Source organism: Neophocaena asiaeorientalis, unplaced genomic scaffold (genome assembly GCF_003031525.2).
Source record: "Neophocaena asiaeorientalis asiaeorientalis breed wild unplaced genomic scaffold, Neophocaena_asiaeorientalis_V1.1 scaffold793, whole genome shotgun sequence".
NCBI classification, from domain to species: domain Eukaryota; kingdom Metazoa; phylum Chordata; class Mammalia; order Artiodactyla; family Phocoenidae; genus Neophocaena; species Neophocaena asiaeorientalis.
In genome coordinates, this window is record NW_020174738.1 from 255,854 (window position 1) to 283,441 (window position 27,588).

At 41.2% G+C, this 27,588-nt stretch overlaps 1 protein-coding gene across 1 annotated transcript in view; it reads right to left on the reverse strand.

Moving 5' to 3' along the window:
* Window positions 1-1,737: 1,737 nt before the first annotated feature.
* Window positions 1,738-27,588, reverse strand: part of MKX (mohawk homeobox) — a 59,964-nt gene continuing 34,113 nt past the window's right edge. The window contains exons 6-7 of the mRNA XM_024760069.1: window positions 4,343-4,376; window positions 1,738-4,237 (exon numbers count right to left, since the gene is read on the reverse strand). Coding sequence (XP_024615837.1) covers window positions 4,051-4,237; window positions 4,343-4,376 — 221 coding nt within the window. The 3' untranslated portion in view covers window positions 1,738-4,050. The remainder of the gene's footprint in view (window positions 4,238-4,342; window positions 4,377-27,588) is intronic.

A 27,588-nucleotide genomic window follows, 5' to 3' on the forward strand; every position in this document is an offset into this window, starting at 1 on the left:
TACTGAGACAATCTTTACATGGGATGGATTTCCATGGAGTCATCTGTGTAAAGATGTAACAACACATCAGCTTGTTTTTCCAAACTCAGAAATCTGTTTTTCTCACCTTAAAAAAAGTTCATTATGGCCAATGCACACACCAACCAAACCAAATTTTTAGTTCGTCTCTAGGATGGGTCTCAAAGCTAGGAAGCGGTGAAGTCAGGACTCTGTCCCTGCAGTGTGACAATCAATGACCTAATTCTGATCATAACTGTTATAAAGAAGCATAGGACCAAAAGACTCTGTACTCAAGAAGGCCCAAAGATGGTGGCACATAACAAGTCTTTTCAAAATCTAGGGGTCCTCTATGCTTCACGGAAACCACAATTTATTCTGCCAAAAATTATGGGATATTAGGCCTTTCCGAGTCATCTGGAACTCATTAATAATCGCTAACAGTTGTACAGTACCATGCAGTTGGCAAAGCACTTTTCTATCCACTGTCTTACTTCATCCTCATAACAGACCTTTGGAGTAGGGAAATTTCATAGATCAAATTTTATAGATGCAAACACTGGGTACAGAAGCCTTATGCTTATTCCCCGAAGTCACTCAGAAGTGAAGAGGCCAAGCCAGGCTGCGCGGGCCCAAGCTCTACCGCCACCCCGCACTGCCTTCCAAGGCGTGGTCGACCTAAGCGGCCCCAGACGCAAGAGTCTGCGCAGCTTGCTCTTATTTTCTGTGTTTATTTGCACGATGTGATGCCTTTGAGCTGGATGAGTTTAAATGCAGACCACGGCCGTTGCCACTGTTCGCTAAACATTGCTACTTGGAGCAGGCAGAGTACAGACAGCAGCTTGAGTTCTTAGTCATCTTAAAAAGGATCAAGCAGGAAAAAAGAGGGGAAAGCAGTTCTTGCTGTTCGGAATGAAGGCATCGCACATGCTGCGTCTTCTACGGGCATGTCTGTTCTTCCCTACCTTTGTTCTACTTTAAGCTTTTCTCCAGGAGTTTCAGACTAATGACAATGAAATGATCTTTCTTGAAGTTCTAATTCTGACGCCAACTTTTACCATTTCACTGCAATCTTTCACATCAGACAGCTTTCCTTTCTCAAGGCTCTTTATTAAACTACCCACGTCTCATATTCCATTTATGTTTCTACTTTCTTGCACATAAACCCTATATAAGGGAATTAAAATTATGTGATAATGCCTTCCATTTATTGGGCACCTATTACATGCCAAGCACTGTGGTAGGCACTTTATATATTGTATATTATCTCTGAACCCTGCAGCAAGGTCTACAGGGTGTAACTCATTACTCTCACTTTGCAGGTGAAGAAACTGAAGCTGAGAGTGACTGAGTCTGGACCCGACAGTAGTGAGTGGCAGAGCTGGGATGCAAACGTACATCTGTTTAGCCTCAAAGCCAAGGTTCTCTCCAGTGCAGAGCACCCAGTAATACTGCGTATTGTATTAGCTACTGGAAGGTTTTTAATGAAAATGTTCATTCTGAAGTTATGTATTTTAACCGTTAGCACCATACTTTTCCTCGGCTCTTAAAGGGTGGGTTGGTGGTCTAAGGTGATGAAATTCAACCCTAATACAAATGCAGTGCCCCGATATCATATCCCTGACCAACCTAAGGAGAATTATGGCATATAATGGACCCTTGTGTTCTACTGCCCTCTCCACCTGGTCAGCTCTCAAAGGAAAACAAAATTCATATTATCATTGAGGTCTAGAAATTAACTTTTATTTTAAATCTGTCAAGAACTCCTGGCAGTTATTAAATTTATTAAAATGATTACATATGGCAAAACAAAGAATAGAGGTAATTCTATTTCTCTACAACATAAATTATGAGTTAGAGTCTCAGCAGCTGACTCAGCATTGTTGAAGATGCTTTTAAAGGATCGGGGGGACTTTGATTTCCAGAAAGTGTGAAAGCAGCAAAAGAAAAAATAAAGTAAAAATAATTGCAATTGGAGCTATTATGCCAGGATGTGCTAATTATCAAATCGCCTTGATGTGTTTATAGGCCAGACTCCAAGCTTTGGTATTTAAAGAAAATCATGTAAAGAGCTGTCCTATACTGGCTTGTCATCCATGGTTTATAACATAGAACAAATCTGTTGATTCTTTTTGAAAAGATGGTAAAAATGAATTATGACTAATTCAAATAAAAAAACAACCAGCATCCATTCATCTAACTGAAATATGTAAAAACAAAAACAATTTTATTAAAATATTTAATACCAGAATAACTTATAATAGTATGAAAAAGAGTGAAGTACTTGTCCTTAGTTTTCACTGACATGATCACATTTTTGAAAAATTGTTTTATAAAGATTCCAAAGTTTTATCATGGATCTGTAACTATTTAAGGATCTTGTAAACCAGAAGAACTCATACTTCATCTGATCATACAGTCATAACTTACATATCTTGCCTTGCACTTACTCTTACTGCAAACAGCAATTTAGAAATCAAAGTAAAAATATATATATGTACAAAATATCTTAATATCAAATTATTTTCATTACACTAAATAAACCCAATCCCCAAATGTTATGTTACATGAAAAAGTGTCCTACAATGTATATCAAGACTGATACTGTCCATATATCAACTAGAGCAGCCTCTGGTTTTAAAAGCATTTTGCAAAATAAAGAAAAATGTCACCACGTGGCTGCACTGTTGGCTGTCATTCACACTCACAAAAACGCTTTCCAGTTTCAAAAAAAATTTATAAAATAGGTTACATACTCAGAAAAAACATCCCACCATAAAAGAAACAAATCCTTTTTACTTCTCTGAGCACAAATATTCTGTTATATTTGGCATCCCTACTGTTTATTCAAATTTCAAGCCTCCCCAAGCTGATTAGAATATTAACGTTTGATTGAAAAAGACCTTTCTTGATATTGATTATTCTCACTCCATGATAGTCTAATTTAGAAACAAAATGTTCTTTCTTTTAATACATGATTTCACCTTAATGTCCTATTTGGCAAAAGTCAGAGACTGTTCAATGTTTTGTTTCCCATATGTTTTAAATTTAAAAATCAATTTTGTGTGTATATGTATATTCACATCGAGATACGTTTCTTTTATTACCTTGTTCTCAATGCAATATAAGTTGTCCATCAGCAACTGTAATTTGAAATGGACCAAATAAGAGGTTTTTAGCTATTCCATATGAAAAACAGTTTCCATTACAAAAAACACTGAACTCTAATGCAAACAGGATTATGTTTTTAAACCTAAACTACAGTTTTAGTTTTATACGGGAACATTTCGAGTTATTTAGATAATAAACTTTTTGAAAACTTCGGCAAAACTTGAGAAAAAGAAAATCCAAATCAATTCTGAAGAGCATTGTGGTGTTTTCCAGCAGTGCTTAAAAACTTCTTTTCTGATCACGTTCATTGCCATTTTTCTTGAATGTACACATTGTGTGATCCCCGAACCTTTTATTTTGGAAGTTTGTAACCAACCAGATATGCAGGCAAGATACGTGCATAAAATTCTCACCGTCCCTCTGCAAAGCACACTGAACAATTTTAAATACTTCAGAATTTTTTGTTTTAAAGGAACATTTCATTTGGGCTGAACAGATTTCCGAGTTTTAACATGTGAGTTAGTGAATACATTTCAAGGGCTTTCGGCAGTTATGGTCTGAGTCCTGGCGTGGGCAGGTCCATCTGGAACGGCACTCACAGTCTCACGAGCATTGTGGTGTTGTCATTTTGAGGCACAGCTGCTCTACTATGCCCACGTTGCAGCTTATTTTCGGGAAAGCAAGGCACTTACTGTAATAGCAATGCAGACATTTTATGCATACTTGGAGTAACATAAAATAAGTTAATATTTTTGATTAAAGTGAGGTCTTATAATTTATACGTCTTTTATAGAAGCAACTAAATGATATATTTAGGACGATTAAAAATAGGAAGAGGCTTGAAAAGGAGTCATCTTCACTGCTGCTCCAGCCCCTAGGATGAGGGTTTATGAAAAAACACTGATGTGAAGAACAGCCATCGATCTGAAAAGTGACAAACTCTTAAAACTGCTGAACCAGGGGCACTTTGACCGTCTTCACTTCTGCAATGTGGGACGACTTCTGGATAATGCAGCTGGTGGTCCCCTGCAGCTTGTCTTTTCCCTGTGCGAGATTTGTTAAGGCCATGGCTGCATTGATCTCCTTCCAGTACGTGTCGTCCTTGCTTGGTCCCTTTCTATTAGCTGCGCTACATTTAAGCAGAACAGAAAGAAAATGATCAAACTCACTGCGGCGCACGTAGAGAAGACCACCACTGAAAAGCACAAATGGCAAATAAAAACATACCGCTCACCTGTCACCCTTACTGGATCTATTTTCCAGAGTGTCTGTAAAGAAAAGCAAACATTTGATTACTTTTCTTTTCTGCTATCTTTTTGAATCTCAGGCCTTTCATCATTAATTACGAGGACTGAAAGTTCGTCAGGAAACATGTTGAAAATTGATTACACTTTTTTTTTTTTTTACGAAGATGTGAAAAAAAATCTCTTTGCAAAGAAGCAGGAATAAGATGAGAACAGGTAATAAAGAATAAAAAGTGGCTCTCATAAACATACAAACATCTGAGGTCAGTTTGTTCTGAGACACTGATTGGGCATTTTGGTGAGAAGGGCGATGGCACAGGGAAAGAGTGCTGACTTCTGGGGCAGGTTCTGGTCTCACCCCACTACTCGCCGGCCATGTGCCTTTGGGCAGATTGTGGTGCTGCATGAGGTCTGGGGTACAGTCTCCTGAACTATAAAGTAAAGGAGCTCCTAGATGATCTTCAGGGTGCCTGTGGTTCGGCAGTCTATGATTTCATGGAAATCAAACCTTCATCTCAGAAACAGGACTGGCAGGTAGTCCCCTCTGGCGAGTTAGCCGATGAATAACAGACCCAGTGCTGACAGCAACGCTGGACTCCTGGCGGATTGGAATAAGCAGGCACTGGTCTGTGAGCTCCACACGGACCCCTCATCCCGCAGGACATGAAAGCCAGGCTTGCTGCTTCACTCGGAGCACGAACGTCTATCAAAACCACACCTTATAAAGGAAGACGAAATGGGTTCTTGATCCGGATTAACCCTCTCTGGGGGAGCTCCTCTGGCCAAAAGAGCAAGGTATCAGGAACACAAAGATAGACATGCTGGAGGGAAAGATTCCAGAGGGTAAAGGGGGGCAGCGGCATGGCACGGGAGGTTAGAACACAGAGTGGGGCTAGAGCTCCCAGCAGCCTTAGAGACGCCAGAAATACAGCGGTTAAACCTCCGCCACCAGCACCACCACCACCAGCGACAAACACCATTGAGAACCTACAGAACGAAGCCCTGCACCCCACACAGGAAGCACGGGAACAGGGAGTTTGCTCACAGCGTCTCTGGGCTCCACGGCCTCTGGAAAGCTGGCTTTTCCTGCCCTCAGTTCCCTCCCTTTGTTCTCCTCCCCGAACTCCCCGGCAGTGCTCAAAGCTAGTTTGCCGCGGTGCAGCCTCATCTCCAGCCCTGGGCTCCCAGAGTCGTGGAACTCGGAGAGACCTGGGGCGGGGGGCGGGGGGGGAGATCAGGAACACGATCACGATATAGCCCCAGCAGGGCGACATTTCCCAGGGACGTGACCGTGTCGACAAGGCAGCTAAACCTTGATGCCCTCGATGGATGAAAAGAGTCAGGGAAAGATGTAACACATCCTGAGTCAGGCCAGGCAGTGTAGACCGGGAGACAGTAACGGTCACCGTGAGCTCTTTGCACAGCCTTTCACTCAGGGTCACCCTACCTACCCTGCTGAAAAAGAAGACAGGCAAACACAACAAAAGCGCGTAGTGAATAAACGGCAAGGTTGTCACGAAAAGTAAGTGAGATGAAGTGTGTCTGGCCCCGAATGGAACAATAAACGTTAGTCCCTTTGGTCTCCTTTCGTTTTAGGGATCTTTGGAAAAATAACTGGATTCCTGCGTAGTTGGTCCCCCTCTGGAGCCCTGCTAGCCTCTGGATCTTTCGGCCCCTACGAGGTAGGCCTGGATGGTTAGCTACACCTCTGCTGTTGATAATTTTGGAATTATAATATTGAAGAAAAAGAATGACAACTTTGGATTCACAGAACCCTCATAATCCTCGTTTACAGATCACGTCCTACATGTGGGCACAACTCCAAGCCCTTTGTGTCTTAGCTTATTCGGCATCAGTGTCTCTGCTGTCTGTCAAGTCTTTCTCCGTTTGGTGCTATTAACTGCAAATCTCTGCTCAATAATGACAGATACAAGGCACTACCAGAACAGAGAATAAGTCAGTGCCTTTGTTTAGGACAAGAAAAGCTAACAACATTGGACATTTTACAGAGAGAAAAAAAAACGAGTTAAGCCTTTGCTCAATTCTGCCCACAAATTGCAACAATTCTGTTGCCAAAGTGAAGCAATAGGTTATGGAGATATTTATCCAATGGAAAGACTTGGCAAAAGCAGAATAAGTTCCATGAAGGTTAAATAACATTAGGGAAATAACAAAACATAATTCAGAAAAGACCATGTAACTGATGCTCTGGCTTACGAACGAAGCTGTCTCGCATGTACACAGGGGACCAGCATCCGATTCCCCCACCTGGATGGGCAACAGAGTGCAGACAACAGGAAGGAAGCCCGTGGCTGCCGACTCTGTAGGTGGAAGGAAGATATGTAGGTCCCTGGGAAGGTCCACGAGAGCTTGTTTAAGGTGAAGTGTGAACTAGGGTGTTCTGCATCCCTGCGGCCAGCCAGACGCCACAAGCACCAGCCCCCATGGCTGCCTGCCAGAATCCTGCCACCAAGAAACAAGTTTACTACGGCCAACCGTGAAATTATAAAACTCTGCTTACTCTTGGGGTGTATGTGTTTTACAGTTTGGTGCCTATGAAAATACCTCTGAAGTGTAAACACAGAGACCCCGATCCCCGTTTGGGTATTCTTAATTAGTTTCACGAATTTCAACAATGTCCTCGCAGCAAAGATGAATCCTGTAATTTATTTCTAAGGCAGAGAGGGCACTCAGTTCAATGTCATTTGGTATGGATTCAGGTTCCTTTCCCAGCAACAGAAGAAAAGGCTTCATAAAAAGGAATGAAGAGAAGACACACTTTGCTTCTCCATCAGTAGTAAATGTGCAAACAGCATGTAACGAAGTTCGATGTCAAAGATTTCAAACCAACAAGCAAAAGCTGACTGCTGGGGGGTCAAAAGCTGCTTTGGGGGCATCTCTGTGCCGAGGGTAGTTTTGGTGCAAAACTTCAGTTGGTGATGGAAGGGCGTGCTTCTGCTGCTGCTGGCGAGCTGCCCATGTCGCCGGGGTTCCGTGCGCCCGAGAGCCACCTCCTGCAGAGCAGCGGTTCCCAGAAGCACCAGCAGAAGGGAGACAGCAGACAGGGGCCCTTGTACTCTGAAACATTTGTACTTTTGTAGGAAAGCAAAGGAGTATAAGCATCTGGCAATCTGGGGAGACTGTTTTCTATTCCTGATGCTGAGATGAAACCTGGGGAGACGCCCCAGCGGCTTCAGAGAACGGAGGTCGTTTGAGGGGGACTCAGACAATTTACAATCCGCTCATTCTATTAAATGTGCTAAATGTGGAATGTTCTTTTTCATGTGCTCTTTTCCTTTGAAGTAGAAACTCACCGGCACTTATCTGGTTCAAGTATTTTGTGTCTCTTCGGCCAGTCGTCAGTATTTAAGCAGCAGTGGGTTTCTGGGCCACCACTCGACGCCACTTCAGCAGACAGGAAGGTCTCTCACCAGCCCCCTCCAGAAGCGGCGCCCAGTAGCTCAAGAGAGGACGTGACAGGAGCAGGAAGGGGTCTGAGCAGACGCCCGCCCGCCGTCACTGCCCAGGCACAGACCCGGGTCCGAGGCCAGCTCAGCTGCCTCTCTCACTCTGCAAGTAGCTTGGCTCTGCCGGTCCCACGTCTGAGCTAAAATGCCTTTTTAGATCCCAAGGTTCCAAAAATCAGCTACGCTGTCAATTATCATAAAAGCAACTGGTTGGCAGGAACAACTTACTGAACCAGCCAAAAGAGCGTGTTTTAAGACCAAAAAAGAAAAGGAATGAAAAAAAGAGATGCGTCGTTAGGAAAATCTTGGATGCTGTAAAACCCAAACCATGTTGAAACTTAAAATGGGGCTATCCTCAGTTTGGACATGTGTTTCCTTATAAAGTTAAGTAGAGAAACAATTATAAAGAAAATTCAGTTCTACTGCAACTCGAGATGTGCAAGCACAAAGCCCTGTGGGCAAAGTGTCCATTCAAGTTTGAGAAATGCAGTTTAGAAATATTCATTCTGATATATATTCCTGAGGTAATAATTCTAGTCGTAAAAAGAGAAAAAAATATGGCCAAGTCTTTTGCACTGAGATTTTTTTTCAAATTTAATCAGTAAGTCCTGTTTTAAAATGCTCCACAAAATACTACTCACACCACTGAAAGGTAAATAAAATTAAGATTAAGAAAACAAGTATTTTTAATTACATAATCTAAAAATCATGTATTATATGTTTCCCTAAATTAAAATGGAAAGAGAGCTCCAGACGCTTGACAAATGTGCCTTCTCACACTTGGTCGGTTTGGGAGCCGCTGCTGGAGACAGCAGAAGTGGACAGCCAGGCTTTAGTGTTTCTGGTCTCAGGGGTCCCAAGAGACCCTGGAGCATGAGACCAGTTTCTGGAGCTATTTACATACTTGGAACAACTGAGATAAAGCACGAGACTCTGGTGAGTCGGGTAGATATAAAGCCTCACTGAATATTCTGAAGTACCGATCGCTCCAGATTTGCAGGAACTCACACCAGACAGCATCGACCCCGTCTCTCTCTACTTCCCCACACACTGGATCTGGGCGGGGCTCACACACCCCTAAAGACTGGTTCCACCGCGGCTGGACATTTCTTTACTTTTAAAAATAGCATTTGTTTTTGTTCTCTAATAAGAAAGGCATGCAGGTTTGCTGCAGAAAATCCAGGAAAAAGTGTAAAAGAGAAAATAGAGGGCAGTGACGGATAACTCAAATTAATATTTGGATGTACTGACTCCCAAAGCAAGTTTATATACTTTTTTTAAAAAGGAGTCATTTTGTACGTGTTTTAAGATTTTTTTGATGTGGACCATTTTTTTGTGTGTGTGTGGTACGTGGGCCTCTCACTGTGGTGGCCTCTCCCGTTGCGGAGCACAGGCTCCGGACGCGCAGGCTCAGTGGCCATGGCTCATGGGCCCAGCCGCTCCGCGGCATGTGGGATCTTCCCGGACCGGGGCACGAACCCGTGTCCCCTGCATCGGCAGGCGGACCCTCAACCACTGCGCCACCAGGGAAGCCCTTGATGTGGGCCATTTTTAAAGTCTTTATTGAATTTGTTACAATATTGCTTCTGTTTTATGTTTTGGTTTTTTTGGCCGCAAGGCCTGTGGGATCTTAGCTCCACCACCAGGGATCGAACCCGCATCCCCTGCATTGCAAGGCGAAGTCTTAACCACTGGACCACCAGGGAAGTCTCTGTATGCGTTTTAGAACTTGCTTTTTCACTGAACTTCTACTTCTTCCTTACCCTTTTGTTAACAAAGATAATAATCTATCATTTGGCTTCCCCCGATGTGGCAATGTTTTTTGTTTTGTCTTGTTTTTTTGTTTCTTGTATTTTCACCTGTGAAAAAGAAACGGCTTGAAAGAATTCAAAATCCGGCTTCACCCGGTTTAAACTTGAATTTTGAGAGTCTCGAATGTTACAAGAAGGGGTTATCTTTAAAACAACAATTACTAGCATTTCATCATTTAAGTAATCTCAGTTGATAAAGCCACCTTCAAAGACCACGGCAAGGTCTAATGCATTATTTACATAGAAAGCCCATTAAAAACCTATTAAACACCTTTTCTATACCTTTTGCTAGTATTCTAGACCATAGAGATACAAAAAAATGACTTTTTTTCCTCCTTATTATTTAATCTGTAACATCAAAAAATCAGTCCAAATCACAGAATAGGAAATCTAAAGCTCTGTTGAGCTCATCCTCAGACTTTAAATTAGAGAGACATTTTAATAGGTGTGATACCCCTAAAATCACTCTTGCATCACCAGGACTGAATTACTGCTAAGTAACTGCTAGACAGCTGTTGCTGCATCACTTTAGGGGAAATGTCTGTGGTTATCCTCTCTTTGGGGTAGTTAGAGCTTTTTTTTTTTTTTTTTTTTTTTTTTTTTTGGGTTACGTGGGCCTCTCACTGTTGTGGCCTCTCCCGTTGCAGAGCACAGGCTCGGGACGCGCAGGCCCAGAGGCCATGGCTCACGGGCCCAGCCGCTGCGCGGCATGTGGGATCTTCCCGGACCGGGGCACGAACCCGTGTCCCCTGCATCGGCAGGCGGACTCTCAACCACTGCGCCACCAGGGAAGCCCAGAGCTTTTGAATAAGTAAAGATAAATCATCCCAAGTGATTTTGCTCAAAAAGGAGGGGAAAAAACCTACCCAACAACCTGTAACACTTGTCTGTTGATGATTAAACTGCTTTTTCCAGTGCCATGGACTGAAGGTGAATTACACGTTAAAGCTTCAGCATGACAGGAAGAGATTGCACCAAAACTTGGTGAATATCAAGGCTATCGCTCATGGAAGGATTAGTGGAGCCTTTCAGAATAGTGAAAATTATAAAATGAAACCCGCCTCATCTTCATGGATGGAGCTGGTATTTCTTTTCCCTTTGCAATATACTAAATTATTTATCCTGAGGCCTTAAAGAATGAGTGGCTTCCAAAATTATTTCAGAGTTTAAAGAAAATGTTTTCCAAAAATTAAGCCAGTGTTTCCTCCAGCCATGACTTCCACCATCTGGAGAAAGATTCTTTTCCTTCCTGCCACCTCTCACGTGGGATGGCCTCTCACTATAGCTAATAGTGCCCAGATGTCCTGGATCCGCAGGGTCCCCACCGTCAGCTGCCTTTCTGTCAATGCGTCCTCCTCTCGATCTCCTCCCAGAAAATAAAAAATTAGAAGCCACACCCCTCTCTTCTGGACCAATCGTGAAGACTGGGGTAGCTGACACCTCAAAGCTTTCAGGATAGGTTATAGTTCCATTAACAACAGCAGAACATCTTTATTGTTCCAGGAGCACCCATGACCGTGGCTAATCTAAGTGTCGATGGGCTCCCTATCATTTAGGGAGCTACATAGCTGTCCTACGGCTTTTCTGGTTATGCGGAGGAAAATAACTTGAGGCCGGTGGCTCCTTATTAATTCCCAGCTGAACCTTTGTTCTGGTAAAACGCACAGTTATTCTGACCTCATCAGTCTGGACTGGAGGACTAAAGGCACAGGAGGTGGGATCTGTAATTTGAATGTAACTTTTCAAATAAGCGGAGTACCACCCAATTAGAATGTCTCAACTCCACTTTCCATCTTCTCCACTAAAGATATTAAAGGTCCTCAAGGCTAAGTTACTCTGTGCTCCGACTTTCACACCTGGAAAGCAGGGCTAATCGCACTAGACTCAGGTTATGAGGATTTCATGTTTTCCAGAACACTTAGAAGAAAGCTTAAGCATGTATACCAAGAACTATATAAATCCTTGTAAACATTTCTAAAAATTAACCTCTCCTCTCACTGTATTTTTTACATCTAGAATATGGGGCTGAATGTTAGTTCATCAGAAAAAATAGTGTTGTTCAGAGATTTAATATGAAAACCATTATGTAAGGATGAAATATTTTAACTCTGGCCAAAGCCCATGAGCGCAGATTAATGCATTAATTGTGCAGAATCTATCATCTTCAAAGACAAAATGGCTTTTCTGATGCTATTTTGTGCCAGAGTACGTAACATGCCAAGACAAAGAACACTGGAGCCACATTAAAGAATATCTACTAACTTTAAGTATCTAATGGATTTTGTTACTTCATTTTCTCAAGGGGAATATTGGAGATGTCACCCCAGATGTTTCATCCATGAAAGCTAGGTTTCTAGCCAAAGTCTCAGAAAATGACTTCCTAACTATACCCGAGTAACTTCCGTGTGTGCCCGTGCGCTGCAAGGGGCGTGAGTTGGTTATAAAAGTGTTCCCTTCCACATGCAAGTTGGGCTACTAGTTCTGAAAACAGGGTGGTCTTACTCTGATTCTCAGCTGAACTTTCATTTTGTCCCAATGTCCCAACACTGACATTCATCCTCTAAGTTCTGCAATAGCACAAGGGCTACATAATAGCTGCCACACCACAGTTCCAGGAGGTTAATGTTTAATAAATATGTAGCTGAATAGTGTTAGGTTACAACGTACTAATACGACTTTCTTCAGCAAAACAAGGCCTTTTAAATGGAAAAATGTGCATTTGCTATCATCTAGAAACTGGCTGGAAAGTCTGGCTCCATCCATGTATTTTCAAGCTCTTCAGTATCTCTGAAAAATCATCAAAAAGTACTTTTGCTTTGATATATGAACTGAAGTGTATCTTTGAGTTGGCTCACATTATGGCCATGCTTTTCAAATTCCTTAAATTACCAGAAATGACACTTCAGACTAGGAGATCTTGCTGTTAAACCTGTCTGAATGCATTAACACCAGAAATGACACAACAAGAGAGGTGACGTTCGCCAACCCCTTGGATCTTCCAGAAGAGGTGCAAGTGACAGTTCTCTACTCACAGTTCGTCTGCTGTACTTATTAATAGAAAAGAAGCATATTTTAGACATAAGATGAACAGTATTACCAGTCTTTCTCCTACATTTCAGATACATTTTGATGCTCCTAATACACTTAAAATGTTAAAATTATACTTGGCATGTCAGTGTTCTATGTTCACACATTTCTACATTTAAAGGTTCTGTGATTTTCTGCTTTTAATTTCAGAAACAGTCATTTAAAGTCTAAACTAGGGTGGGGAAGGACTTTCAAATGAAAATTGGGAAGATTTTTGTTGATGGTGTTCAAGGTGGGAGAAGCTGAAAAGCAGGGAGAGGCGTAAAGATGAGGAAGAAGGCCTTGCGGGCCTGGGCTGTGGCTATGGGTCCTAGTGTCCCTAGTCTAGAGGTCTTCTGATGACCCGATCTGACCAGAGAAGACCAGATAATCACTAGGAATCGACACCCCAAACCATTCATTAAATTCCAGTGGCATATAGATCCTATTTCCCTACTATCACCTAAATGTAGGCTACAAGAAATTTCTAGAAGAGAGTAGGGGATAAGTTGCTTTCACCTAACAAGTTGATCTATTTGGGGAGAAAACAAAAACATTTCATAGATCAAACCCACCTTTTTGTACAATAATTTCTCTAAGGCACAGGATGTATCTTAGGACCATAAGAAAATAGCTGCGGTTTCACTAGGTACAGGGCGCCGGGGGAGTCATTTATGTGCACCGCATCTCAGGTTCACCTATAAAATGGGGATAAGAGTAACCCCTCCTTCCTGGGCTTGCAGTGAGGATTAAATGAGGTGCCCAGTGTAAAGCTTGTGGAACAGAGCCTGGTGCATGGGAAGGGCTTTGGCGTCACGACTCCCTGAGGGAAGTGAAGCTGTCAGTCGACCTTTACCCGCTGAGGGGGCCACCCCAGGTCCCTTGGGGGTGCCGAGGGTCCTATGGCTCAGTAGGATCCTTTGGGGCTGCGTTTAATGAACCAAGTTCCTGATTCTACCTTCATATAAGTAGCAGATATAACATTTGTATCAGGAAAATGCCGTTCAGAAATGGGTGACTCTAGGTTCAAAATGCTTTTGTCTATTTTTGCTTAAACATGAATATAATACCACTTAAAATATGCCTCTTTTGGGGGGGGGGATGGTGTAATAAAAGTTTACTTGCATTACTTCCCCCAGGTATTACAGTTTTTGCTATGCTGTGATGTATATAGTTCAGGGAGAGTCATTACAAATACAAACTTGAGGATAAAGATAAAGGAAAATCTTGAGGACCCAAGATTTTCATTGTAATATATTACACAATACTTCAGAATAATCAAATCACCCTCATTCTCTTCTAACTGGAACAGCTATGGTAATAACAGACTGTTACAAGATCTGTGTTTTCTGTTTTGAAAATAAACACGTAGGCCCAGCTCTATATTGCTGCCATGGTGGGGACTTTTATTTTGGGGAGTCTTATATTTTTTTAAATTTTCCTTTGGGAAATAGTAATCCAGATGGGGGTCATCAAAAAGTAATTATTCAACCTAATGTGGATTTTTTTTTTTCTTCCTAGGGTAGGATAAAAAGCTTTTATAAACTCAAGTAAACTTAGTTTCTGCTGCCCTTAGAAGAATACTTTGTTCAGGCCTGCCTCAAAAAGAACAGAGCATGGTGTTATTATACATTGTGATGAGGTTTATAAACCGTTTTGGGTTATTTTTAATCTGTTATTTTTAAAGCAGCCCTGAGAGGTACCTGGAGCTATATGATCTCTAAAGAGGAACAGGGATAGGGGAACAGAACCACCATGCAAACAACATGGTCACCCCCAGGACCAAAATCACTACAGTAGAGCTCAGTGGTCAGCATGCTGAACCGAGCAGTGACAGGGTCCTGTCTAGGCCTGCTGGTGGCTTTGCTTTTGAACAAGAGCAGAAATGGCAGAGCATCTGGGACCAAAGGGCTGAAGAGGATCAAAGTGCTAGTGGCCATCACCTGGAAGCCACCCAGAGGCCCAGGGACAGGCTGAGAACTAGGGACGACCCTCGGCCGTGTCTGCTGGAGGGTGAGCTGAGCCCCTTCTTCCTGCAGAGCACGTGGGTCCCTCCTGTGCTGGGACCACCACCCGCCACCGATGACCCAAATTAGACACATAGGCTCCACGCTACAGCCTTAAGCAATGCAATCTTCAGGAGGGGTGTCTCTATCACAAGATAGTAAAAATACAGTACTTAAACGTGAAGCAAAGAAACTGTAAAGAAAGAGCGCAAACACTCTTAGGGTCTTAGATAAAAAGAAAAAATACCAGAGCTTGATGACTACCAGAAAGAAGCATGAGTACAGCACACAGAAAAGTTCTTGTAAAGCCATTTCATGGAAATTTAAATGCAGAGGAATGGCATGTTCACATGACTTAAATGTATTTAAATGCCAAGCAGCTGCCATACGTAATGCCCTGTAAATGTCATAGCCTGTTTTAAAAGTAAATAAGACACCTCAAAAATAAAAGAGAAAACATATTTGTTTTAATCATTAAAAATGAGTGATTTAGAGAAACGGACAATGAACCCAATATTATTTTTGGACTAAAAGCAATCCTCTGTAATTCCTGGTATCTTCTACCCTTTCACATACTTTCTGATGACTATAAAGAGAAATATATTTTAACAATCAGTTGTGTAAACTAATTTTAAAATAAACAAAAGAGAGACAGAGAAAAGCAGAAAGCTGTGGAAAAACAGAGAAAAGAATCAAAACTTACATTTGTAGGACCAACCAGATCCACTTAGTCACACTTTTGGGTTTGGTGATGGGATATACTACATATACTCACAAGTGATTTAAATATTAAATTCTCTCTAGAGAACCAGAACTAGGTGATGAATACGCGCTGTGCAGATCACAGTCCTTGCTTTGAATCAAAGGACTACACAAAAGAGCCTGGCTCTCACACTCCAGGGTAAACAAACTACATACTTTCATCATGAAAGCACAAAAATTGCTCCTTCTTTGGGTAATGACAGCCAGGAAAATTGTAATTCCTTGCAAGATTCCCAAGCTCTCGCAGGCATGTGGTTTCTCCCCTCCCTAGTGGTGACTCTCCACACTCAGAAGGGGAACGCAAAAGGGGCAGAACAGTTACTCACAAAAACTAAAGAACTGGGAAGGCTCCTGAAACTACAAATGTTCCACGGCGATGCTCACTGTATCCTCTGTTGTTTTAGAGGTCTGTCCTGTTAGACGCACACCCAGTTAAAGTCAGCAGGAGTGAGCCACTCATTATGCATACGGTTTGCACATGGGTCCAAAGCCAGGGGAGCTAAAAGCATCTATTGAACAAGGGAGGAGAAACCATCCTTCCCAGGCCACCACAATGGGAGCTGAACACAGGACGTTACAAACACGCAGGAAGAAGTGAGCCATTGTTCCATTCAGGCCTCGGGCGGCATTAATCACACAGCCCTCAGCACAAGATGGGAATAAGAGTTAGTCGGTCGGGCTTTTTAGGAAATATATTTCTCTTATTTTCCAAACTCTAAGTAACTGGATATATTATCCCACTGATTTTCAGCCGACTTTAGGAGACAAATACTGAATGATATCACTTATATGTGGAATCTACAAAATAAAACAAACAAATGTGTACAGCAAGACGGAAGCAGACTCACAGACAGAGAGAACAAACTAGTGGCTACCAGTGGGGAGAGGGAGGGGCAGAGGAAACTGCTGTGTATAAAACAGATGAGCAACAAGGGTCTATTGTACCGCTCAGGGGATGTGGCCATTATCTTGTAATAACTTTTAACGGAGTGCAATCTGTACAAATACTGACTCACTATGCTGTGCACTTGAAACTAACAGAAATACTGTAAATCAACCAGACTTCAATTTTAAAAACTGAATGATCTTCTTAGAAAAAATAATAAAATCATGAGATTAATTTTAAAAAATTAAAAAATAAGTTATTTTATTACATAGCTTATTGTATAATCGATAATAGATTCTTACTTGGACAAAAGGATGCACAAAAATCCTTTCTTTCAAAGTGAAAGGCAAAGGAATCTGTATTTGTGCTGATTTATAGGACCCCCTGGAGAAGCATAAAGAAATGAAGGATGTGTAATGATGAAAATGCACTGAATTAATTATTCACGAGTAATCGTCATCATCATAAAAATAATTAGCGGGGCTAGGAAAAGCAGAAAGTGGGCCCAGAAATGAAAGAAAGATGATTATTTTTATACTGGAGGAAAAAAAAGGAGGTAATGGGAGTTGTGTGGGGCAAGTGTTGAAAGCATCTGTCAAAAGGCTGCTTGAGAAATGGGAGTCCCAGTTTATGATTAATTGAAAAATTATTCAAATGGAAATTCCATGCTAATGTTAGCAGTCTTTAAGACAGAGAAAGAGAATAACCCAATTAGTTACTCAAATTCCTACAGCTGCTTTTAATGGGATTAGTGCCTTATTTTGGTTTATCTTGAATTGAGAAATTGAGTGCACCTGTTCACTGCTAATCAGTGTGAACTGGGAAGGGTGAAGTTCACTTAATCACACTTTCCCCCTCCCACAGTAACTTGCAATGGAAGAGAGCAGATCTGGAACCAGAGAGCTCGGGTTAGCATGTGGTCTGGGGAAAGTCGGTTAATATCTCTGCGTCTCATTTTTTTTCTCATCTGTAAAATAGACACAAAATATGGAACGATGAAGACCGTTGCAGAAATTAGTAATAATCACTGCAAACCACCAGGCAGCCAGGCAGCCTCAATAAAGAGCAGCTATAATTATTCCACAATTGCAAACTCTTTGTAGTGGCAGCAAACGAGGAGGCAATGTTGAAGATTTACCCTGAAATGGAACAGATAATGAATAACACAACAATTCAAGATAGTTTTTTCATCTGAATTGTCTTCCCTGGGTCACGGGCAGGCATGTTATGTCTCTGACACTCTAGTGTGGAAAATTCTCCAAAGGGCAAGACTGCGTATTATGGAGACTTCAGTTTTGCAACGGCTTGGAGAAGGTCACTTGAGTTGCTTAGTAGCCATAACACGCAAAACATCGGAATGGAGTCTTCGGTGAGAGTAAGAATGAACATACACCACGGCAAATTCCAGGATGAGGTCAGCAACTGGTCTTTTGCTGCTCATTTTTGGGGTTGGCGCACGTAGCTGTTCTTGGCCTGGCAGCTTGCATGTGTTATCCACGCAATCATATAGGTATGCTAGCGTGTTCACTCTTAATTGCTCGGAGAAAGTTTTGAATTGTGAAGATCTTTACTCAAGATAGAATATGGCATTTGCATCTGGGGGAACAGCTTTGGAAATGCCCAGTTCTTAAAAGACAGGTCTCTAATCTTTGTTATTAAAAAAGCTCTATGAAGAGCTCACTGACTGATACAATTCCGCAAAGGAAAAAATAACTACTTAAAACATACATTACCTAAAAGACCTTAATTGTATTACTGCTTTATCCTAAACAGCTGTACTTGGTATCCTTAAATTGGAGTAAGAATATATGGGTTATTTCAGTACTCCCGACATCTTACAAAGAGACCAACATTTATTAAAAAGTTCTTCCCGCTGCACAGCAGAATGCGAGAGACGCTCAATTTCCCTTGGAATTTGTGTGCCGTCTTTGGATGCCTGGTGCTTTCATAGAGAATGGGTAACAACACTACAATGAAGCTGAACTTATCCAAGTAAAAACCAAATTTTTTTGAGTATCAAATGGAAAATTACACTTTGTACACAGCATTTTACCCTCCCCCCCCTTCTGGGGGCATAATTAAGGTCCAGGTCAACTTATCGCAATTCACAGTGGTGACAACAGTATTTATCAAGCATTTCGCAAGTCATAAATGTGCATTCATCTCATTTCCTTTTTGTGCACGCTTGTATCATTTTCTCCATTTTACAACTGAGACTCAGAAAAGCTGACCAACAGGTCCGAGGCTAAACTTAGTAAACAATAGGGCTAGTACTAGAAACCCAATCTTTTAATCTTAAGTGCAATAGAATGGGCTCTTCTCCATGGTGTCTTCATTTACCGCTCCACAGGTTCATCGGTTGGTTCAGCAAACATTTACTGAATGCACTCTAAATGTCAGGCACTGTGACCTCAGAAATACAGTAAGTCCCTTACCTACAAAAAAGTTCTGTTCCGAGAGCACGTTTGTGAAGTCCAACGGAGTTAGCCTAGGTACCCAACTAACACAGGCAGCTCTACAGTGCTGTGCTGTAATAGGTCTATAATACTTTTCACACAAATAACACAGAAAAATCAAACAAGACATGTTTTATCTTACAGTACAGTCCCTTGAAAAGGACAGTAGTCCAGTACAACAGCTGGCATGCAGGGGCTGGCATCGAGTGAACAGGACAGAAGACTTACCGACTGCAGGAGGGAGAGCAGGTGGGAGATGGTGGAGCTGAAGCAGATCGTCAGCAACAAGAGACGCCGGCTACATCGCCGCCGCTACACCTTAGCAGTACCGGCTACATGGCCGCTGCTTTTACACTTGCTTCCAGCCAACCTGGGCTTGAAATAAAGATACTGCACTACTGTGGTCTACACAGTCCTGTAAGTGAATTACACAAAAGCACGACCACGTGCAGAGGATGCACGCACGTGACAACTAACTCACGTGACCGGACACATGAACACATGTTCGCATCTTTGAAAGCTTGCGACTTGAAGGTTCGTATGCAGGGGACATACTGTACGAATTACAGATGGGTCTCACCCCAAGCAACTCACTGAGTAAATGACAAGAGCTCCGTGTGACTAGTGCTCTGGGGGCCCTGAGTGGGGCTCTGAGTGAGATGGCACCCTCTGGGGCAGCAGAGAAGAGGCCATGGGCAAGTGCGTCCAGCAAGCACCCTCCTCCATTCACGCCTGCGCCCAGCCAGCGCCATCACCATCTGAGCACCAGGACACAGTAAAGACGGGAAAGCGACCGGCCAAGGTAAAGATGAGCGGCGGCCACTGAGGCAAAGGTGGGGAGCAGTGTTCCAGGTGAAGGGGCAGCTGTATGAAAGGGCAGGGCGATGCCGGCACCTGACCCCTGTGTCTAATCTTTCTGTGCAGCTGAAACGAATGAGGCGTGCGAAGGGGCAGGTGAGAGATCAGCAAAGGCCGGGTGCTGAGGGGTTCCTGGGTTTGTGTGCCAGGAGGAGGAAGGTGAACTCCATCCTGAAAGGATGTGTAACAGTGACATGACTGGACCTGGATTCAGAACGATCCCCCTTGCCTTAGTGGAAGGTGAGATCGCGGCAGGAACTCAGACAGGTGAGGAGTGGGGGTGGAGGACGCAGCAGTGGGGACGCTCGCTCGGGGGCAGCCTTGCTGAAGGGTAGGTGGGGTCTGGGAGCACGAGGCAGGAGCCTCTACCGCCTCTGGGGCTGCCTCCCCTGACTGGGTGGGTGGGGATTCTCTGAGTCCGGAAGGACGGAGGGAGAGCACGTTTCAGCTTGGAGGGCACGGGCCGTCGGGAGTCTGACGGTGACATGCTGAGAGTAGGAAGTGCTTTGAGGGCCTTCGAAAGTGGACGCTGATGTGCTCAGGGATGCAGGACGCCGCTCTGAACAAGAAGAGGACGCAGCGTGGCCGCATTACGTAGCAACATATTTAGAAACATTGTGATATTATCCCCTCAAAGTAGTCATCGTAACATGGAAATCGATCGGCATATAGGTAAAAGAGGTATACAAATAAATAAATATGGATGGGTCTTACATGAATAATGTTTTAGCACATAGATCTAAATATCTTCCCATATGCTGGCTAATATTATCCAGCGTGTGATTTAAAAAGTGTCAAATACCAAAGTCTTGAAAGATGAATTATTTTAAAAACTTTATTAGTCACACCCTTTATCCATACTGCATTTGCTCTCAGAAGGAAATGTACACCCGAAGGGTGAAAAGGAAAGAAATAGTTTCCTTAAGCGAAGGAACAGAGAGAGCAGAGCATGTAGCTGGCTCCCTGCCTGTCAGAGAACACTGAAAAGCTAGAAGTTTCAAGGCAAATCTCCACTAATCCACCTTTTACCAAAGTTCGCACTTAAAGTCCACCTTTTGACATGAAACATTTAATAGGAACTTTATTTTAACCACAAAGTGCCCTTAAAAAAATGTAACATCGGACTCCATATTAGGCTAAAAGAAGAACATATTAGATACGTGAAAAGAAACATGTATTTTTTTTAAAAAAAAAGAAAGAAGAAAAAAAGGACTTGTGAAAAGCATAACGCAGTTAATGAGGATTTCCACTGAAGACCGAACGTTAATGACAATGCAAAGTTTCTTTCCTATTGAGGACACATGCTTCTTAAAGAATGGATAAGTCAGTAAAGTCCATCTTCTAGTGGCATATTTGGAGCCACAATTTTAATCTGTTGAAATGGCACAGAGACAAAAACCAAAATACACAACAACAAAATAAACAACAACAAAGAAACGTTTTCTTTTAGAAAGAAACTCCATTTAATTGGCTTCCACTCTCGCGGTTTAAATTCAGCTCCTTGAGGGGGAATAACTCCCTCAGGAAGGCAGCTTTTTGTTGGGTATGTGCATGATGTTCATTTGTCTTGCATCTAAAAATTAGAACATAACAAGCTTCTAATCATCACTTGTTAATTTGAAACAAAAAGAATTCTTCTTTTCCATTGAAAGCAGACTGTACTAAAAAAAAAAAAAGCAGCATTCTCCAAGGTCATATGCTGTTGGCAAAGCTCAAAAAACCCTTATAGTCCAACTTGCTTATGTTCAGCTGTGTTTACTTAGACTAAACTTGACAAAGTCTGCGTCTGATTATCCTGAGCAGTCATCTGCCCACAGATAAATAGATATTACACAAACTTCTGGAGGGAATGACATTTGGCCTCCATAATTTTGGAATAATTTACTACGTACCCTCAACTTAAAACACCAAAACGATCCGCAATATGTTTGGGGGATCAGAACATAAATATTTCATTTCACGGAGGGAGCAGTCTCCATGACCTTCATGGATTTTAGGTGATTTACTAACGAAGTGGGGAACTGCTCTGGGAGGTGTGGAGCTGTTCTGTAACAGGCAATTTCGAGGCAACATTTATTTCAGACTTTTCAATAACATCAAGATTTCAAGGCATTTCTGTAAACAAACTGTCACTTAGAGAAAAAACTTTCCATCAGTATTTCTGCATCAAGTCTCCAGAACAGAACATGCGTATAAAAATAAGAGTTAACTAAATTATTTCCAGAGACTATATGTTAGAGTAATGTTTACACTATTGGTAGAAAGCAAAAGCTCGGTGTTTTACCACTATTTCTTACACTAAATGCAAAATTTTGCTTTTGGAGTAAAATGTAAACCATCCCCATGGCAGAGTCTGTTCCCGATTACCTAAGAATTGATTCCGGCCCATCTTATTTACTTTGCTTGCTGTTATATTTACATAACAAAAGATAGACATACTTTCCTCTCCAAACTAAGATTGTTTCAAAGGTGGAAGTACTCATTATATCCCCCAGCGATCAGTCAATGAACCAATCAATCAACAGATCTTTACTGCATTTTGCTAACAGCTGGTAATACAGTAGTGAGCAAGGAGGAGGTGCTTTCTGTCCTCTGAAGTTTGTCTACTGAGAAAAATGATACGCTGAACACATACTGTCATTTTCTAGGTTGTTCATTTTACTTTATACAATTAGGAAGCATGCTCCCCCACTAAAACTAACACACTTTTCCCCTGACTCCTGTCTTATTATTGAATTAACCTAGGGATGGGGTCCTTCATTTGGAATCGGTGCGTGTGTTAAGGGAGCCTCAGATATTCTGCTGTACCAGCTCCCTCTAGCAGTTCTGGCTCTGTTTGTAATAGGGTTAGTTTCTGAGTGATTCATTTAATGCTCTCTGCTTTGGCTTTTATTCTATGTACTAAATTTGCCTTGATAAGCACTTTGTGAAGTGAAATAATGTAAACGACGGCACTGCTGCTATTGGAGCAGCTGCCACTCACGCCTAATAAGCTAGGGTTTCCAAACTTCCCTGAAAGGACTGAATCCACTGACGGACCTTATGGCACAGTCTCCCACTGTCTTCTCTCATGATGCGTTTGCTTTGTCGGTTCACAAAAGATGATTTTGCATATATAAATAAAGAAGGACTATGTTTGCAAATGTGCATGCCTTTAAAGATCATCTAACAAATCCAGAACGTGTGCTGGAGACAGGAGTGTCTTCAGACTAGTATTTGTGAGAGAATACATTAAGGCCTCATTAGCTTTTAATGCAAAACTGCATCTACAATCATTCTAGAAAGGGCAGGTTCCTCAAATTGAACATGTAGTCAGAGAAGGGAATCCAGGAAAATGAGGGAGTACGAAGCTCTCTTCCAAAGCCCAGCCACGTGACAAAGCCAGAGGCATCTCCAAAGCCACAGATGTGCCAGCAAACCAGGTGAAGAAGGCTGCTGCAGCTTGAAAAAGTAACTTTACCACCTTAATACCTAGGTCCTCTGAGAGCTGTCTAAAAGAGGAAGGTAAGTGGTGTTAGGAAACAAAAGGGACATTCAAATGACCACACATTTTACTTTTCAAGCATGGAGGGAAGGAGCAGTTGATACACTTCAAGGAACAAAAACCCTCTGAGGAAGGGAGCTACTTGTGGGTGGCTTCTTACAAAGGAAAAGTACATTTGCAAATCTTATCAGATTGGACCAAGACACAACTCTGCACAGAAACTAATACGGAAGCTCATTTTAAAAGGATACGAAACTCCTCCACATGCCAGTTACTGTACACGTGGGCAAGGCTATCGGGAGACCGTGTTACATCTGACAAAGGAGCGCAGCCGCCAGTATCTCTGGACGCTGAGTTCATTCTCTAAAACGCAGACTTCCACACAGAAGCAACAGTTATAGTTACGGATCACTGGCCGCAATCAGTTTGCAGAAGAGCTGCAGTTGAATCAAATTTATACGGCCCTCTCAATGTTAACCAAAGTAGACAAAAATGTAAAGCTTTCACAACCAAAAATCTTGAAAAATCTCCTATATTTTTTGGTTTCATTTTTCCCAGAACTGAAACACCACAAAATAACACCACCTCAGTGCACTCACTCCAGCTCAGTCAGGAAGGGCTGAGGTACATAAACATTTTTTATTTCACTTTTTTACAAGACGGTGACCAACATTTTCTTAGCCTTCCAAAAAGCTTCAGGTTTGGAATACATTTTGGTTAAATGTCAGCAAAGGAATTTGCTCATCATTCAAACAGCACTATTTCTTTCCAACCTTGGAGTATATGTAGGAACTGTGTTGTGAATGGAATTACAAAACAGCTCAGAGCCACAAAGGGAAATCCAGTTCTACAATTCTCTAGTGTTCTGTAGGGAAGCATTCTGTACAGGAGAAAACAGGAATTACAAGGGACATTTATCCCCACAATTTATCAAGTGCTTTCACAATTATTATCAATAGCTGTGTGAGGTAGGGATTTTTTCTTTCCCTCATTTTATAGATACTGATATAAATCAGAAAAGTTAGATGATTTACCTGATGTTTCTTAGTTACTGGTAGAGAAGAAAATCTGAACCCAGATCTTTATAGCCTAAAACCATAATCTGAAGGTACTATAACTGAAGCCCAAAAGCCAGCATCACAAGTAATGGGAAAACACTAGAAGTATTGCCAGGAAGGTCAGAAACAAGACAAGAATGTGTACCACCATTACTTGTGATATACAACTCAAGCAATAAGCCAGAGAAAAAATGCATGGCAAAAATTTCAGAAAGCAGGTAGAATCATTACTCTTTGAAAATAATATAATTGTATTACTGGAAAACACAAGAAAGTCAACTGAAAAAACTACCAAAAATGATAAACAAATTCATGGTGGTAGCAGAGTACAATATTAACATACAGAAAGGAATGGCTTTCTCATGTAAAAACAACAGTTAAAAGAAGTGATGGAAGAAAGGACCCCAATTAGGGTCTAGGACTAAACAAGAAATGTTCAAGGACCTATTTGGAACATTTTAAACACGACTAATGGCCACAAAAGGAGACACGAACAGACATACCAAGCTTCTGCAAAAGATGATTCTATATCTCAAAAAAAATCAAATTTTCTATAATTAATTCATAAATGTAACACAATCCCAATAAAAATAACAAAACTTTTTTTGAGGAGACAAGTTGATCCTAAAGTTAATAGTGGAAAACAAACAAGAAACAATAGCTAGAAAAACTATGAAAAAAGAAGACAGAGAAAGAATAAGCATAGCCAGATTTTAAACATATTCTAAAGCCTCAATAGTTAAAACACTGTGGGACTGTAGCATGAGGAGAAACAAAAATCGAGACCAGCAAGATAACAGAGACTCAACTTAAAATGTAGTATTTCCAACCAGGAAAGGAGGAGAAAGACAAATCAATAAAAAGTGTTAGAATAACTGCGCAGCTCTATGGGAAAATTAAATTGGACATCTTCTTCACACTATATTATACCATTTCTCAAGCTAAGATACATTCCAAAGAAATAAAATAGTTAAGGTACAAATTGAGACTCACAGAGATACCAGAAGAAAACCTGGGATACTCCCTTTAGGGTTTCGAAGTGAGGAAGTTCTATCACTTAAAATCTAGCAGCCAAAGAAATATCAGTAAATGTAATTACATTTTTTTCAGAGGCTACATGGGGAAAAATCAAAAGGAGAATCAGTTTTTCCACATCCTCACCAACACTTGTTAATTTCTGTTTTTTGACAACAGCCATCTTAATTGGTGGGAAGTGGCATCTCTTCTTGGGTTTGTTTCTTTTAATTGAAGTCTAGTTGATTTATAATGTTGTGTTAGTTTCTGATGTACAGCAAAGTGATTCAGTTATACCCATATATAGATTTTCTTCATATTATTTTCCGTTATGGTGTATTACAGGATATTGAATACAGTTCAATGGGCTATACAGTAGGACCTTGTTGTTTATCTATTTTGTATACAGTAGTTTGCGTCTGCTAATCCCAAACTCCTCATTTATCCCTCCCCCCCCTTCCCACTGGTAGCCGTAAGTTTGTTTTCTGTGTCTGTGAGTCTGCTTTTGTTTCATAAATAAGTTCATCTGTGTCATATTTTAGATTCCACATACAAGTGATATATGATATTTGTCTTTCTCTTTCTGATGTACTTCACTTAGTATCATAATCTCTAGGTCCATCCACGTGCTGCAAATGGCATGACTGCCTTCTTTTTTATGGCTGAGTAAAATTACACATTGTGTATATATACACACCTCATCTTTATCTATTCATCTGTCAATGGACATTTAGGTTGTTTCCATGTCTCGGCTATTGTAAATAGTGCTGCTATGAACACAGGGGTGCATGTATCTTTTCGAATTAGAGTTTTCTCCAGATATAATCCCAGGAGTGGGATTGCCAGGATCATATGCCAACACTATTTTTAGATTTTTAAGGAACCTCCATACCATTCTCCGTAGTGGTTGCAACAACTTACATTCCCACCAACAGTGTAGGAAGGTTCCCTTTTCTCCACACCCTTTCCAGTATTTGTTATTTGTAGACTTTTTAATAATAGGATTCTGACTGGTTTGAGGTGGTACCTCAACGTAGTTTTGATTTGCATTTCTCTAATGATTAGTGATGTTGAGCATCTTTTCATGTTCTTATTGGCCATTTGTATATCTTCTTTGGAGAAATGTCTAATAAGTCTTTTTTCCATTTTTAAAAACTTTTTTTTATTTTTTAAATTTTTATACACTTTTCAAAGGTTACTTATTAATAGTTATTACAAATTTTGGCTCTATTCTATTGGCTCTATTGTACAATATACACTTGAGCCTATCTTACACTTAATAGTTTGCCTGCCCCCCCTCTAATGCCCCTCCCCCCTCCCTTCTCCCCACTGGTAACCACTAGTTTGTTCTCTGTATCTGTGACTCTGCTTCTCTTCTGTTACATTCATCAGTGTGTTGTATTTTTTAGATTTCACATATAAGTGATATCATACAGTATCTGTGTTTCTCTGTCTAGTTTATTTACATCGCATAATACCCCCCAAGTCCATCCATGTGCTACAAATGCCAAATTCCGTTCTTTTTTATGGCTGAGTAATATTCCATTGTATACATGTACCACATCTTCTTTGTCCATTCATCTGTTGATGGACACTTGCTTCCGTATCTTGGCAATTGTAAATAAGGCTGCTGTGAACATTGGGGTGCATGTATCTTTTCCAATTAGTGTTTTTGGTTTTGGGGGGATATGTACCCAGGAATGGAATTGTTGGGTTATATGGTAGTTCTAGTTTTAGTTTTTTTGAGGAACCTCCATACTGTTTTCCACAGTGGCTGCACCAATTCACACTCCCACCAACAGTGTCAAAGGGCTCCCTTTTCCCCACATCCTCTCTGACATGTTTTATTTGTGTTCTTTCTGATGAATAAAATCATATGATCATCTCAGTAGATGCAGAAAAAGCTTTTGATAAAATTCAACATCCATTTATGATAAAAACTCTCCAGAAAGTGGGCACAGAAGGAACTAACTCAACATAATAAAGGCCACATATGACAAACCCACAGCTCATATCATACCTAACGGTGAAAAGCTGAAAGCATTTCCTCTAAGATCAGGAACAAGACAAGGATGTCCACTCTCACCACTATTATTCAACATAGTTTTGGAAGTCCTAGCCACAGCTATCAGAGAGGAAAAGAAATAAAAAGAATCCAAATTGGAAAGGAAGAAGTAAAACTGTCACTGTTTGCAGACAGCATAATACTATACATAAAAAATCCTAAAGATACCTTTTTCCATTTTTTAATTTTGTTTTTTGTTGTTGAGTTGAATAGTCTATATTTTATATAAAAATTGGGGAAAGAAAGAATTTACATTCATATTTGCTCTTAAATATATAAAGATTCTCTGTAAGGATACATTAA